Source organism: Triplophysa rosa, linkage group LG5, assembly GCF_024868665.1.
Source record: "Triplophysa rosa linkage group LG5, Trosa_1v2, whole genome shotgun sequence".
In the NCBI taxonomy this organism is placed as follows: Eukaryota; Metazoa; Chordata; class Actinopteri; order Cypriniformes; family Nemacheilidae; genus Triplophysa; species Triplophysa rosa.
The window spans coordinates 25,637,264-25,652,179 of NC_079894.1; the positions used below are offsets into that span (position 1 = coordinate 25,637,264).

General features: G+C 35.4%; 1 protein-coding gene across 1 annotated transcript; it reads right to left on the reverse strand.

Moving 5' to 3' along the window:
* Positions 1 to 4,031: 4,031 nt before the first annotated feature.
* On the reverse strand, positions 4,032 to 8,886 carry ccl25a (chemokine (C-C motif) ligand 25a). The gene is given in 6 exon segments (XM_057334686.1): positions 4,032 to 4,949; positions 5,209 to 5,320; positions 5,465 to 5,582; positions 7,430 to 7,503; positions 8,167 to 8,290; positions 8,805 to 8,886. Coding segments are annotated over 6 exon segments (525 nt in total). The 3' UTR covers positions 4,032 to 4,934.
* Between the last annotated feature and the right edge of the window lie 6,030 nt (positions 8,887 to 14,916).

Consider the following 14,916-nt stretch of genomic DNA (forward strand, 5'->3'; position numbering starts at 1 on the left):
CTTTTTTATCAAGTTACACTTAGAATTCACCTAAATAATGTATCATACAGTAGGCCTACATTTTAAAATGTATAAGAAGTTTTTAATACTTTAATGCCTACAACATTCCCTAATGCATCTGTGTTGTGTCAGTGCTTTAAGGAAGGTAAAGTAAATGGGGAACAGTAAAACCCTTTAAATGAATTAAATATGTGACCAAAACTCAATTTCAATCTTCAATACAATCTTCTCTTCTTTGTTCTATGACAGGACTGTTTGATAGCCTTTTGGTGGGAGAAAGGGGTTCCTATGTGTGCCAAAGGTTTTTTCTATCCTGACCACAGAAGCACTTCAACACGGCCCTCAGTCAAACCAGAGTCAGGATTGAGATGACCATCAGATTTTTAAATGCACACTACAACTGACTACTAACTTCACATACTGGCATTTTTTTTATTTAACCTTCTTTATTTAGAATGAGCCTCTCTAGTGTATTTTGTTCACATTTCTTCTGTAACCTATGGAGGTAGACACTTCAGTTTCTGGGGAAGGTTGTGAAATAACAGAGACGCCTACAATAACAGAGACACCAGTAACGTCAAATCTAAATCCTCACATTCACACGTGTGCCATAATGAATAGCACATTACATTTATCTCTTTAACTCTGTCAGAGCGCACAGATAGTTTCTCTTCATCATGTGCTTCATCCTCATTAATAAAGGTAAACTAAATGATAACTAATATAAGGCAGGATATTTTCATCCACTGTGGGGGCAAACGCACACATTATACACATACATCATATTACATTACTGTAATATTTACCTTGCTATAGTATACTACAGTAAATGTGTGTACTATATAGTCGTTTAACTTGCACATTAACGCAATCAGCAGTGTTTCTGAAACACTTCTCTCTTAGACAGCAGAAACAGTATTACTCCGTGGCTGAAATACATTTTTGTGTTACTAATATTTGCGCATAATTATTTCCTGCGAAACATACAGAACTCCCTCTATCCATGTTGAGCGCGATTGGTTTTGAGATGCCGACGTCACTGGTTCATGTGCACGGACGCGTGAACTAATCTTAGCTTCAGGATCAAGGCTTGAGTTAACAAAGAAACTCCATGAGCTGCTTCATGGTACCAACAAAGCTTGATCACGTTGGATTGGTTTTGTCAACCCAAAACTAATCCTGTAACCCTTTGTTTAGCTACATTCATGGTAAAGGCCTCAGCTTTTCTCTTTTTTTCAGAGACTTGATAACAAAGTTCACCCACATGCTGTTTTGAATGACGTTTTCTGCATTTCTTCTTCTTTTGCAGTTTTTGGGCGGTTGGCGAACCAACTTCGTGTGCTTCTTCCGCTTTACGAGACTGTGAACAACCCCCCAGATGGCGGAAAGTTAGCAAAAAAAGCGATATGATTGGTCAGTTTTACTGTCACTCAAAATGAATCTCTCCCATTGATTTACTGTACTGTCAGCCAGCGGTAATGCTACTAGAAGCCGCCCCATGTAAGCACACGTTTGACTTCCTACATCTTGAATTACTCTCGTGAGACTTGGAAATCTCATCTGGATAGAGTCCGCTTCGATCCAGGAAGTCAAATATACATTTCTAATAGGGAAAATCGGCCGACTTTTATTGAAAATAGTATTTTAAAGGGGTCATATGACGCGAATACGTGTTTTTCTGTGTATTTTGGTGTGTTATAAGTTGCCCATGCATATATTAGACACGTAAAATTGCAAAAATGAAAGTGCATGCATTCTATCTAAAAGCGAATGCTCACCCAGGCCTGCCTGAAAGGCCTCGTGTAACCACACCCCCACAAATCTAAGTTAGTTTGTGGTATGATTTGACTAAGACCGCCCAAATGTATACGCAAGTAAGGTGGGTGTACCTGTCAGTACAATTGCTTTGGGACCTGATGTTCCAAATATGGTAAGAGGCGTTACATTTCCGTCACAAGCTTGCAGTATTCGACCAATCACTACGCACTGGTTAACTGGCCAATCATAGCACACCTCGCTTTTCAGAGCGATGAGCTTTGTAAAAAATCTGCGTTTCAGAGAGGCGGAGCAAAGAGGAGATACAAACATGCACGGTATGTGGAAAATACAGCGTTTTTTAACCTTAAATCGTGTATACACATTGCATTACATCTTAAACAAACCATAATATTCCTTTTAGCCGTGTCATTTGACCCCTTTAAAGTTTTTAAATATGATTTTTTACAATAGTTTAGGTCATCACAGAGGGCCCTGAGGGTTCGCTGCTTACACATTCTGAGTAACGTCAATGTTTGTGTTTCACATAAGGCAGAAGATCATACAGGATTGGATGAAGATGAGGGTGAGTTAAGTGTGACATGACATCAAGGCAAACGGTTAAATGTCTGACGCTGGCGACCGAAGTCTTTGAGCTCCTCACACACGGCAAGACTTTTTTCATTTCGCTTACATCTCTTCAATCAGACACATCAATTACATTATACTGACTTTCATTTTTATTTATGATATATAGAGCTGAAGAATGTTTTGGACTCGGAGCCAGAATAAACTGTAGTGACTAGAAACAGTTGGTAGAAGCCAATTTCTGAAGTTCACTGAGATGACATCTGAGCCGACATCACACCATCAGCACCCTGAAGGTGAAGAAATGAGACTTTACATCAAAAGAGAAGCTGTATGACAATGACAGCATGCTGAGACCTGCAGGAGAAGTGAATTTTCAGAGAGTGCCCTCATGATGAGACTAGAGGTAAATGCTTCATTCTTCTCAACAAGAACTGTAGGCTATATTTTCTTGGCTCTTTATCGACTCGGTTTTTCTGTGTACACAAGTCTTTTATTTGCTGAGAAAGTGAAAGTAGGCTACACAACACATTTAAAACATACTGTAGTTTTTATTGCTCTGTGTAAGTTTTAACTATTAAAAAACAGTTACTGGTGATGTTTAGAAAGGCCGTGTGTGAGTAGATTTGAAGGCGTCTCAAAGGGATAGTTCAACCAAAAATAAAAATTCTGTCATCTAGGGCTGTCGCGATTAACCGACGATAAATATCACGTGATTTATGCACAGCATTTGAGTGAAGTACGGGAAAATGCTGCCGCATGCGAAAGCCAGAGGGCGCTCTCTTGCGGAAACTCCAAATGCGCACTGCAGAGGAAGACCATAACATGTTCTAAAATCTAGGAAATGCCTATGGACATCTTTTTATCACTGTTACTCAAGCCTCCTCAGGTATTTTTATGATAATAAAGTATATTTATAATTATCATGTTTGACGGGTGTTGCTTTTTCAAATGCACATTATAAGCGACTCAAACTCGCACTGCTTTTAGATCGAGCAGCATTTCCTACTGATCCCAGAGACGTGCTTCACGGACAAGCTACACATTAAAAAAATATCGACACATTGCATATCGCAGCCAGCTTGATTTCAATAGGATTTAGTGGTATCGCGGTAAATTATCGTGCAGCCCTACATTTATTCACCCTCATGTGATGAGAAACCTGTATGTGACTCTTTCTTCAGTGGAACACAAAAGAAGATATTTTGAGAAGTGTCTTGGTGGTTTTGTGTTCATACAATTGAAGCCAATTGGGTTCCGTGTTGTTTGGTTATCAACATTCTTTAAAATATCTTCTCTTGTGTTGTAAAGAAGAAAGAAACTCATGCAGGTTTGGAATGACATGAGCGTGAATAAATGATGAAAGAATGTACATTTTTGAGAGAACTATCCTTTATGAATTATCTTATTTTGGTAAATTATTCCTTTAAGATTTTATAAAACCATGTTAGTTTGTTTGTTTGTTCATACAGCCAGCTGTACACAGTAGGAATTTAAAAGTTTAATGGATTTCAAATAATGTTCTCATTGAAATAATGTTATCCACAATTTTTTAAAATATTAAATACTTGATTGTGATTGGTCAGCCGAAACAGTCTGTTGATTATTTTCCTATTGTAGTGTATGTTGTCGTCCCAGTTGAAAGATTTCCTACAGCTCTGTTGCTTTCGTGTTTCTCAGTGTATCAATACATAAATCCAGAGTGAGTCTTTGCACTGTAGAGAACTCTTTATTTGGTTTGAACCCTTAAGCAATCAAACTATTTCATCACTTCCTCTATACAATTACATTACAGATACATTTTCCAGATTAAACAGAACAAAAAAGTCCAGAAAAAATGCACAGCAGCAACAACAGCTTAATTATAAATTCCAGTTATTTTTAAAAATAAAGAATTCGAGATTCATGAATATAGATCTGTGGATATCATATTTCTCTTATCAATAACAAAACAATAATCACTCATTGAGCTTAATGCATGAAGCTAAATAACAAATCTTAATGTATACAGCATATAAACTGAAAAAATCACTTCTGAACGTACCTCGGCAGTTAATCCAAAACCTTCCCACCAACATTTCTCCAACAATTTTATCACACTGACTGTTGATCATAGATACTGCAGGGCAGTAAATCAGGTGTGTCAAGTGAAAGTTCATGGTACAATAGCTTAATCATATAAACCTCACGATGATGCTATACACGAAGGCTCTATTCTAAAACCTAGTGAACAACCTGTTTAGTGTGTCATGTCAATGACTCATTTATTTCCTTTTTTTAGTTAGGATGCTGCCTTGGAAGATAAACAACAAGGTCACTGGGGTTAGGAACTGAGCCTTTAAATGAGGGCAAAAGCAGCATGTGTAAAGGGAAAATAATGGCACTGATTCCCATTGTGAGCATTTAACCAGCTGTCTGTCAATAAAGCAACAAGAGTCAAACAGGAAGTGCTGAGCCGGTCCATGCTAAAAAGTGTCCTCGAGGTGACAGCACGCGAAGCTTTATGAAGACAAGGAAGAGAGCCGCGGCACTCAAAAAAGCGATATGATTGGCTGAGTCCCTCGGTCCTCTTTTGGGTTTCTTTGGCTTGTTTAGCCCCTTGAATTCTGGTCATTAAAAACAAAATCTATTCATTTATATATGACTTCATACAATGACATCATTTTTTGGTAAATAAAATATTTGAAAATAAGACATGCATATTTGAATATGAATCCAAAGATCTGAAAAACAACAATTTCAGTTCATCCTGCAGTTTTGTTTTATTTTATTATTAATTTATTATTCTCCCATAAGAAGATTTTTATGTAAATTTAAATGGCATTTTTAATAAATAATTTCTTGTCTTTAATGTATAGTACGCACCTTTTTCCTCATACCAGAGCCGGCAGACATTTTGTCCACTCTCTGCATCAGGTCATGCACCCACTTTTCTCTGGGATCGACACACAACATGCGGCCGTGTTTCATTGTGAAGCTGTGGAGACACACGGAGAGTCACTGTGACAGAAGATGTGTCAATGCATCACTGATTTGTGTTCTGTTATCTCTGTTTTCTTTTTTCCTCTCTAGTGATATGAATCGGACAGTCGGTGGGAGAAATGCATTGCATGTAACTCACATAATAGCTGGAATGTTGCATCCTCCATCCAGCTGTTGTTTTCTGTAGCTGGTCACTCTGTGCTTCATGTGTGGTTTCATTGTCTTGATGTACTTCAGACAGCAGTCCTCATATGAGCCTTCAGCCCAAGAGACACAACAGACATCAGAGGATGGTAAGAGCATGCACTCACTACACGCATATCATGATTATTACACCTCTACGGATTATCAGACCTTCACTTTAGAACGACAAATCACAGATCTCTTTAATTTCTCAATTAATTCTCCTAGACATCAGTGAGATTAAATGGAAAGCAAATGGAAACTTTTGACAAGTGTAAGAGTGAGAAATCTAATGTCTCTATCATTTGAATTTCAGAAGAGATGTCAACAATGTGTCAAACTGAGCTCAGATTTGTCGAGTCTGCAATCAAGAGTCAATATTATTGAAGATCTCAATATATGCACTCAAACATTTCTCATCAAATTTACCCAATTCCAGATTATTTGACCTCTACAATCTACATTCATTTTACACCTCCAGACTCTTCATGTTTTTTTAACAATTACAATTTCATTTGTTTCTGTTTTTATTTTTCCTGAGCAACTTTAGGAGAAACATCTGAGACATGAAACTCAACTAAGAACTCAAATCAAATCTCTTGAGCGCTAAAATATTTTTTTTTTCCTTTGCCTCATCTCACTCTCCCTCAGCAATAAAATGAATTGAAATGTAAATTGGTTGGCACATGGCACATCAGTTGGCCATCTTTGTTTTGGGCCTTTATGTTGATTTAAAGGGCTCATATGGCGCGAATACGTGTTTTTCTGTGTCTTTGGTGTGTTATAAGTTGCCCATGCATTCAGACCAGCCTGAAACACCTCGTGTAACCACACCCCCACAAATCTACTTCAGTTCGTGGTATGATTTGACTAAGACCGCCCAAATGTATACGCAAGTAAGGTGGGTGTACCTGTCAGTACAATTGCTTTGGAACCTGATGTTCTAAATATGTTAAGAGGCGTTACATTTCCGTCACACGCTTGCAGTATTCGACCAATCACTACGCACTGGTTAACTGGCCAATCATAGCCCACCTCAGTTTTCAGAGCGATGACCTTTGTAAAAAATCTGCGCGTTTCAGAGAGGAGGGGCAAAGAGGAGATACAAACATGCACGGTATGTGGAAAATACAGCGTTTTTGAACCTTAAATCGTGTATACACATTGCATTTAATCTAAAACAAACGATAATATTCGTTTTAGCCGTGTCATATGACCCCTTTAAGTAATGTGCCGTTATCAGATTAATCTATTAATGATCTTCAAGGAAGGGCTGAATAAAAGCAGTGCATGTGTTTATCAGGATTGTTGGGCAGAACCTCTGCAAAATACACGTCTGATAAGACTTCCATTATTAAGATCCACATGTGTGTTTAGTAAACGGTGAATGATTTGTTTTTAAAAAACCATTAGAGAAATGTGTAAACACAGTCATACAGTACACTTTAATGTACCTTTCATGTGTTCCAGGTGCATAGAAACAGCACGTTGCATCAATTGCATTCGTATAATTTTTCATTAATGAGCAATATTTAAAAAATATCAAAACAGAAATATAATCACTCTACAGTATGATTCCATAAGGAACCTTTAACATTCACTAAAGGTAAGAAAGAAATGGTTCTTTTGGCTTGAGGTCAAGAGAGGTTTTTTAAGGAACCAAAATGATTTACCTGTGGCATCACTGCAGAGAAATGTTTTTAGCATCTTTATTTTTATGAATGTTGAGTTTGTAGATTTACATCTATAAGAATACCTTTAAAAAGGGTTTTTCACGTCATTGCAATTCAGGCTAGAGAACTGCTTTACTGTTAGTTTGTTTTGTACAGGTAATTGTGAAAATGCATACTGTATAAATAATGCAGATAATGCATTATTTATCCATAATCCATAAAACTCTTGCACAACATTTGGTTCTTACCTTGTGCCAATGTGAGGTGCAGGAGACCCAGAAGGACGATGATGAAGAGCATGTTAAACCTCATGGTGTCTTTACTGTAAAATGAGAAAGAAAATCATGACTCGCTTCACAGTACGCAGTTGAAAATGCATATAAGACTGTTAATAGAGTACATATAAACCTTATGATCATAAAAGAGCCTTGACCCTTGGATATCATTATCACATTGAGAGTCACCATAAAAACTCTGACTTTTGAGATTCAAACCGAGCAAGAAGAGACAGCAACACTGCAAAAAAATGACAGTCTTCCTACGCATTTTTGACTTGTTTTCTAGTCAAAATATTTAAAACGTCTTTAATCACGATTTACATAACAAGAAAAGTGACCCAAGATATTCAGTCTTGTTTTATGAAAGAAAATATAAGAACTGGGTAAGTTCATGTTTAAAACAAAATTGTAAAATAAATTTACAGTAAGTTACTGGCAAACCTGCTGCAAAACAACAGCAAAGTTTTACAGTGTACATAATGGCTTTCTAAACGGAATTAACAATGACGTATGAGTGAAATCTTTAGTAAATCATAGTGTGTGCAACCCAGAATGGTTCATTTTAATGCATTAGATAATAAAAAATGCATTTTGTTGGTAAACAGAACATAAACAATGCTGTTTTTTAAAAGCAATATTACTGCTAGAGATGTGTTCATGTGTTATTGTTAAGCTATAGAGAAATGTTTCTGTTTTCTATGTCTCACCTGTATTCGACAACGAAGAAAGGAGAGCAGTTTCTTCCCAACACCAAAATTCTGTGCACATTTCCGAGCTGCGTTTATTTATTACGAGCCCAACCCTGATACCTGAGTCAGGTGAAGCCACATCCTTCTCAAAAATGAAAGTTACCGGTGAGTTCAACATTCTACAGTTACTTATCTGTCCATCACAGCTTCATCTGTCCATGTAATCCTTTGTTTCCAGAGCTAAACCTCATAGATAAATAGCTTCACCTGATTTTCTTGTAATGTTTTTTTGATTATCTTTCATTAAGTTGTATTTTAAATGATTGTTTCATTGTTGTGACGCAGCATGCATGAAATACGTTTTTGGTGTTTATCTAAGGACGTCCTTGAGTTATTGTCCACAACTGAAAATAAATGACTGTCACATTTTAAGAGACACGTTTCTTTTGTCTTACATATAACAGCACCTGGAGGTGCTCATGTCTTGTGTTGATCGTTCAGTCTTTGTCAGGTGTTAGTGTCAAACATAAGGCATTCTGAAAATGTTGGCCTCGCAGCGTTTATTAGGAAACTCAATCCAAACCGATGGGGCTGTTTAAACTTGACTATTGTTGAATGAAACTTCAAGCGTTTTGCAATTTCACAAAATGCAATACCAAGAGCGGCGTGTCGGATTTCAGCCTCTGAAGACCCAAACAAACGCTTCCATCGAGTGAAGAGACTTGTTTCTGAAAACATAAATTAGAAACCTCTTAGCGTGTCATGAATCTGTGACATTTTACTTTCAGATTGTCAGGTTGTTTTTAATGTCATTTTTTCTTTAGATACACAGAAATTCATTCTACCGCAAGGTCATAAATCCTGCTTGACTGCATTAAAATGCAAACACAATGAATTCTCAAACGTTTTGAGGTTGACAGATTTACGATATCAGAAATGTTGTGTGACTGATCAGGTTTTATGATTTTTGCCATGATGGAATATAAAACGGATGAAAATATTCCAGACCAACTCCAAATACACTCTTAAAAACAAAGATGCTTCGAAAGGTTCTTCGATGCTGCTGTAGAAGAACCTTTTTTGTCTATATGGTTCCATAAAGAACCTTATCTTAAGAACCTTTCTGTTTCACAAAAGCTTCGTTGTGGTGAAAAATGTTCTTCAGATTACAAATAGGCAAGAAAGAGATGGTTCTTTAAAGAACCTTTGACTGAATGGTTTTTTGTGGAACCAAAAATGGTTCTTCTCTGGCATCGCTGTAAAGAACCTTTTAAGCACCTTTATTTTTAAGAGTGTAAGCAACCTGTCATGTATCTTGAGACTGTTTTATCTGTCTGTAAACCACCAGTAACACCATAACAACACGCTGGCAACAAAGTCTAAGACCTGAATAATAAAATAATCGTAATAAATTCCCAATTCTTACAACCTGAACTTTTTACATCAACACATTTAAAAAATGTAAAACCGTACAAATGCATTGGGTGGATTCAGGTTAATAAGACACCTTTTAAAAATAAGAGGAATGTAAAAAATGTCCCAATCAACCCCAGTTCACCATATTAACTAACTATTAAATCCTTGTCATACCCAAATTGTCAAATCATGTCAAAACTTGTTTAATGTTTCATGCAAAGAGACAAAGGATAAAAATATGAATTTGAGCATATATTTCACAAGAACACATCTCAGTATATTTCACCCTCTCATGTTGTATCATGTTCTGACAGCGTTTTAAACCATATTTCAAACTCTTCTGTCAGCACAACATTAAATCTGTGCTTTAATGTGCTTTAAGTGTTGACCCCGTGGCCCCTAGAGACGCCAAAGCGTCAATGTTGGAACTTCAAGTGGCCATACGATAGCACAACTTCATGTTTTGGGCAAGAGCAGAAGTGATTTGTTTTTGTTTCTCACCGGTGTGATGCTCTTGACAATGCTGTGAGGGGTTTTTTTGTGTGAGTTTTTATTTTGTTTGAGGATCACCTGATTTTTATTGTTTCCTTTTATTTCATTCCAAATCAACATGCAAAATTTTCCAAATATTGTGCTCAATATGTGATCTTTGTTTTCATATGCTCTTTGACACCCATATATTGAAACATATCTTGCAATGTGTTGGTTGTAGTGTTTGAGTGTTGGCACTTATGTAAAGCCCACAGGGAGAAATAGATGATTGAATGCTTTTTGTTACATCATGTTAACAAAACTGATGTATGTATGTTTTGCTCTTTTCCTTTAGCCTATTCCTGTATCTTATGTATAGATAGTTTGTGTGTTTGTGGACAGATGTGTGAATTTAAAAGATTAAAATTCAAAGAGCAGATGTTTTTATTCATATGTACATGCAGGCCCGGTTCCTGCCAGGTGCAGAAGGGTGGGCTAGCAGATATCCTGGGTGGGCATATACCTTAACCACACACAGTATAAAAAAAATAAGAGACCATTTCAAAAGTATTTTCATTTTTTCTGATAAGAATGTGTTTTGGAAAAATGACAACATTTCTCCCAAATTTCATATAAAAATTAACTGTATGATAAGAAATAAGAAAACAAACGGAAGAAACAACAGAAACGATGATCTGCGTTTTTATTGCACAAAAACAAGTTCATATTTTAGTTTTAAACAACACAAAACTAATGTTTGTACATGTATTAGAAAAAGTTAAAAAATGTTTTGTGAAATAACCCTGATTTTTTATTTTATCAGTTTATTATCATGCTCTCAGTTTTTCATATTGCTGTTGACTGTCACTCTTGAGGTTTGCTCTTGTTAGAATTCAACAAACACTGCAATATATGACTGCAGTACATGCAGGATTTAAAGGGACAGTTCACCCAAAAATGAAAATTCTGTCATCATTTACTCGCCTTCGAGATGTTCCAAATGTCTTTGTTGTGATGAACACAGAGAAAGATATTTGGAAGAATGCTTATAACCAGACAGATCTTGCCCCCTTTGACTCCCATAGTAGGAAAAAATACAATGGCAGTCAGAAGTGCCCCAGAACTGTTTGCTGTCCTACATTCTTCAAAATATATTTTTTTGTGTTCAACAGAACAAAAATAATGCTGAAGTATTTTTTCCTACTATTGGGAGTCAATTATGACAGAATTTTAATTTTTGAGTGAGGTACCCCTTTAAATGATTTATGATGTTATAAATATAAAAACAGCCATTCATTACAGAAGATTAAAACAAAAATAATTATTGTTGATTATTGCCGTTTATTTAGTAATTATATAGACGTTGCTTTCAGCCAATAGAAAATACAGCAATTTTTAGTGTTATTTTTTGATTCTCATTGGGTGGGCAAGGCAGACATTTAGGTGGTCTCAGCCCACCCCTGCCCATGCCTAGAGCCGGCCCTGTGTAAATGCATGTGTACCGTTCTGTTTGCTTGCTTATTTTTTTAGTTGTCTATTTGAATTTGGTTTGTATAAAGTTTAGTAGCCTGTTTTTTTATGCATGTTGCCTTGAAAACATTGAAATACAAATATAAAAAATAAATACATATAAATTAATTTATATACCATCCACAGACTTAGACATTAGCACTGTAAAAACAATTCTGTCAACTGGAGCGACAGAAATATAATGTAAAATTGTATTTTTGTTCATGTAGAATCACAGGGTATAAGGATATATAATAAATAGTTTTCCCAGTTTTTCTTTTAAATTTGCGGTCTTTTCCTGCAATTTTACAGTTTTTGACCGTATTTCAAAAATAAACTGAAAAAAATCAAAACTGAAAGCTTTTTCTTTGTAAAAGTACATGTTTTTCCAGTTGTTCTTGTAAATTTGTTCTGTAATTTTACGGTTTTATGTTACAAAAAATCTTGTAATTTTTTTACAATTCAGTTTTTTTACAGTGTAGAATTTTCTACATGGAACACAACATTCATTTCAACTCAAATGTATTTCTTTAGAGCCTTTTTGGATTGTTGCAAAGCAGCTTTACATTGAATACATAATAGTACATAGTGAAAAAAGCAATTTGTGAAATACAAGGAGTACTTAGTATAATTTTTTTTATTTTTTTTATAAAGAAAACAACAGAATTGACTTGAACTAGAAAATAATCAATAATAGGGCTATAACATCAAGTTCAAGTTCAAAGTTTATTCGTCACATATACAAAACCATACATAGTACGACGTGCAGTGAAATGCTTTTTCAACTGTCCGAATAGAGTAGAAAGGAGATATAAGGAAGGTTAAACTATATATAAACAATATATAAATATAAATAGTGTAGAGGTGTGGGGAAGTGTCCATGTAAAGTGCAGGTGCTGTGCAATATATGTACTGTATCTGTAGTATACAATTTGTGCAATGTGCATTGTATGCATATAGTGTGTGCAAAAACAGTCCTGTTGTCGTATGAGTGTGTGTTACATCTTAAGTGTTTGTTGTTGAATGGTGTCATTTGTCTAAAAGACTGAAGTTTAACTGGATCAGAGAAAGTGGGTGTGGAAGAGAAAAGAAATGTTGGCATTTACATCTTTCCTTCCCGTAAGAGATCATAAGAATCTTGATGGATTATTGGCACTGATGTCTATTGATAGCACAGATATTTTTAACAAAAGACCTCGACAAAATGATGGTCTGCTGCCAACCGCACCACTGACAAAACAAATATTCACATTGTCCTCCTGATATCCTTCACATGTTATGCTAGCTTAACTTGTCTGAGGTCATTTTCTATTTCTCAAAATACTTTTAGAAGGAAAAATATTGGTGTTATTAATCATGAGCAGATCAGATCTGCCCCGAGCATTGAAAGACGTCCAAAATCAGCCACAGTCTTTCTGTCATAAATAATCAGATAATCCACATGTCCATATCAGATGTAAGCAAAAGACTGAGATGTTGAGATGTGGAGGAGAGTGTTAAAGTCATCGCGTGTGTCTCTTAGAATTTCATTGAGCTCAAACAAAAGTTGATGAGATCTCAGCAAAATTATTGATTCAATTTCTCCAAAACCAAACGATCAGATATAATCTCCACATTCATTTTTATAGCTCTTATGTCAAATGAGAATTTGAGTAAAAAATTTATGAAAGAATTCAGTTGCCAAATGAGTTGCCATAAAATCACATTGATTTTGTGTTGGAAAATTAACATTCACAACAATGTGTTACTCAGTTATTTAAGTAATTCAGATTTAAAACTTTTACTTTCCAGACGTTCACCATTTTTTAACCATAAAATACTATTTTTTTACTATTTTGGCAGACACTTTTATGACCTTTGCATTGGTTACACAACGCTTTATCATTAGAGCTACATATTTGATATATATTCAATGTATTAGTAGGTTATGTTATTAAATCAGACTGCACCAGTCTGCAAACTTTGTCAATTAAATGAATCATTATTTGTCATATAATCAAATCATATCCACCAATTGTTTTTATTTTTAGACACACTGAAATATAATCAATCACATGTGTGATAATTCAATGAGGTCTTGTAGATATCCAGCTTAAAATGGGGTTACAGGCCACACAGGTTGACTATGACATCATCATTTGGTCTTTCTCTCTCAAATAACATTCATGATGCTTTAACTTTCGATCATCTGTGTTTCACAATTGACAGGGTGTTTGTTAATCATTACATCTCTCTCTAAATGAGCCAGCAAGGTGTTTATTATGTTATGTCTGTGAACCGGCATGTCAAATCTTATCTTGATTTATTATTGTTCATACATGAACTTGGCCAAGCAGAAGCTAAATTACTATATCCTAAATGTATATAGTTATTCGTTAAAAAGTATTGTTAAAATACTGAAAATAAAGGAGACCAGGTCTAGTTTTACACATTTTGTAGTATTTTTGACCATCACTTATTTTCATATATAATACAAAATAAAAAAGCATCTTTCTGAACCTTTTATTGGTTTTCTTTTTCAAAGAGGAATCTGAATCGTTCAATCAAGAGATTATAACCTATGAATAATCACTTACATTCATCTTAATCTTTTCTTCTGCCGGGAGGTGTCTGGATGCCGTCTATATTCATGTGGTTACATGGTTTTGCCTAAAGGCCTATGAAGTGAAAACTCACTCCTAAAATATTTTAACTTCATGCTTATTTTTAATAGACTTTCTTTTAGAGTGACACCATTTTCTGGGTCGGTCCTCATGTGTGACATAAATACAATCGTCTTGCAATGTTGATTTGGCACAATGGTTTCTATTCCAAATACCACTATGAACCATCAGCTGTTTGCTGATTTCTTTATGTAATGTCTTTTGTGGGTCTTATTCCAGGATTGAATTGTGTCCTGTTGGTTACCTCGCGATAATAACATCCCACGAACAGAACCCAACTCATTATCAGTAGAGACTAGAGGCCCACCATTATAGCTTCCATTAAAAACAATACAATTCCCATTATAACCATTAAATCCAGCAGGTTTCGAGGTCTTAATCTGCAATCCTAAAATATGTATAACACAAAGCTGCAATTTTAGCAATTGACGCCATCATGTGGTAATATTTGAGTATAGCCTTTTACGTTTCGAAAAGGCAAAGTTGCTTTAGTTGCGTTAATGTTTAGTGATGATCCTAATGCATGCGTTTAGACAAACACAAAGGCAAAATCGAAATGTTTAAATTGTATTCCATATCGCTTGGTCTGTCTGAATAGCAAATGAAAATATAGGCCGATAAAGAAAAAATAATAATTCAGACAAACCTGGCATCAGTGACATATATTAAATGTATTATATATTATATAATGTATATATATTAAAACTTT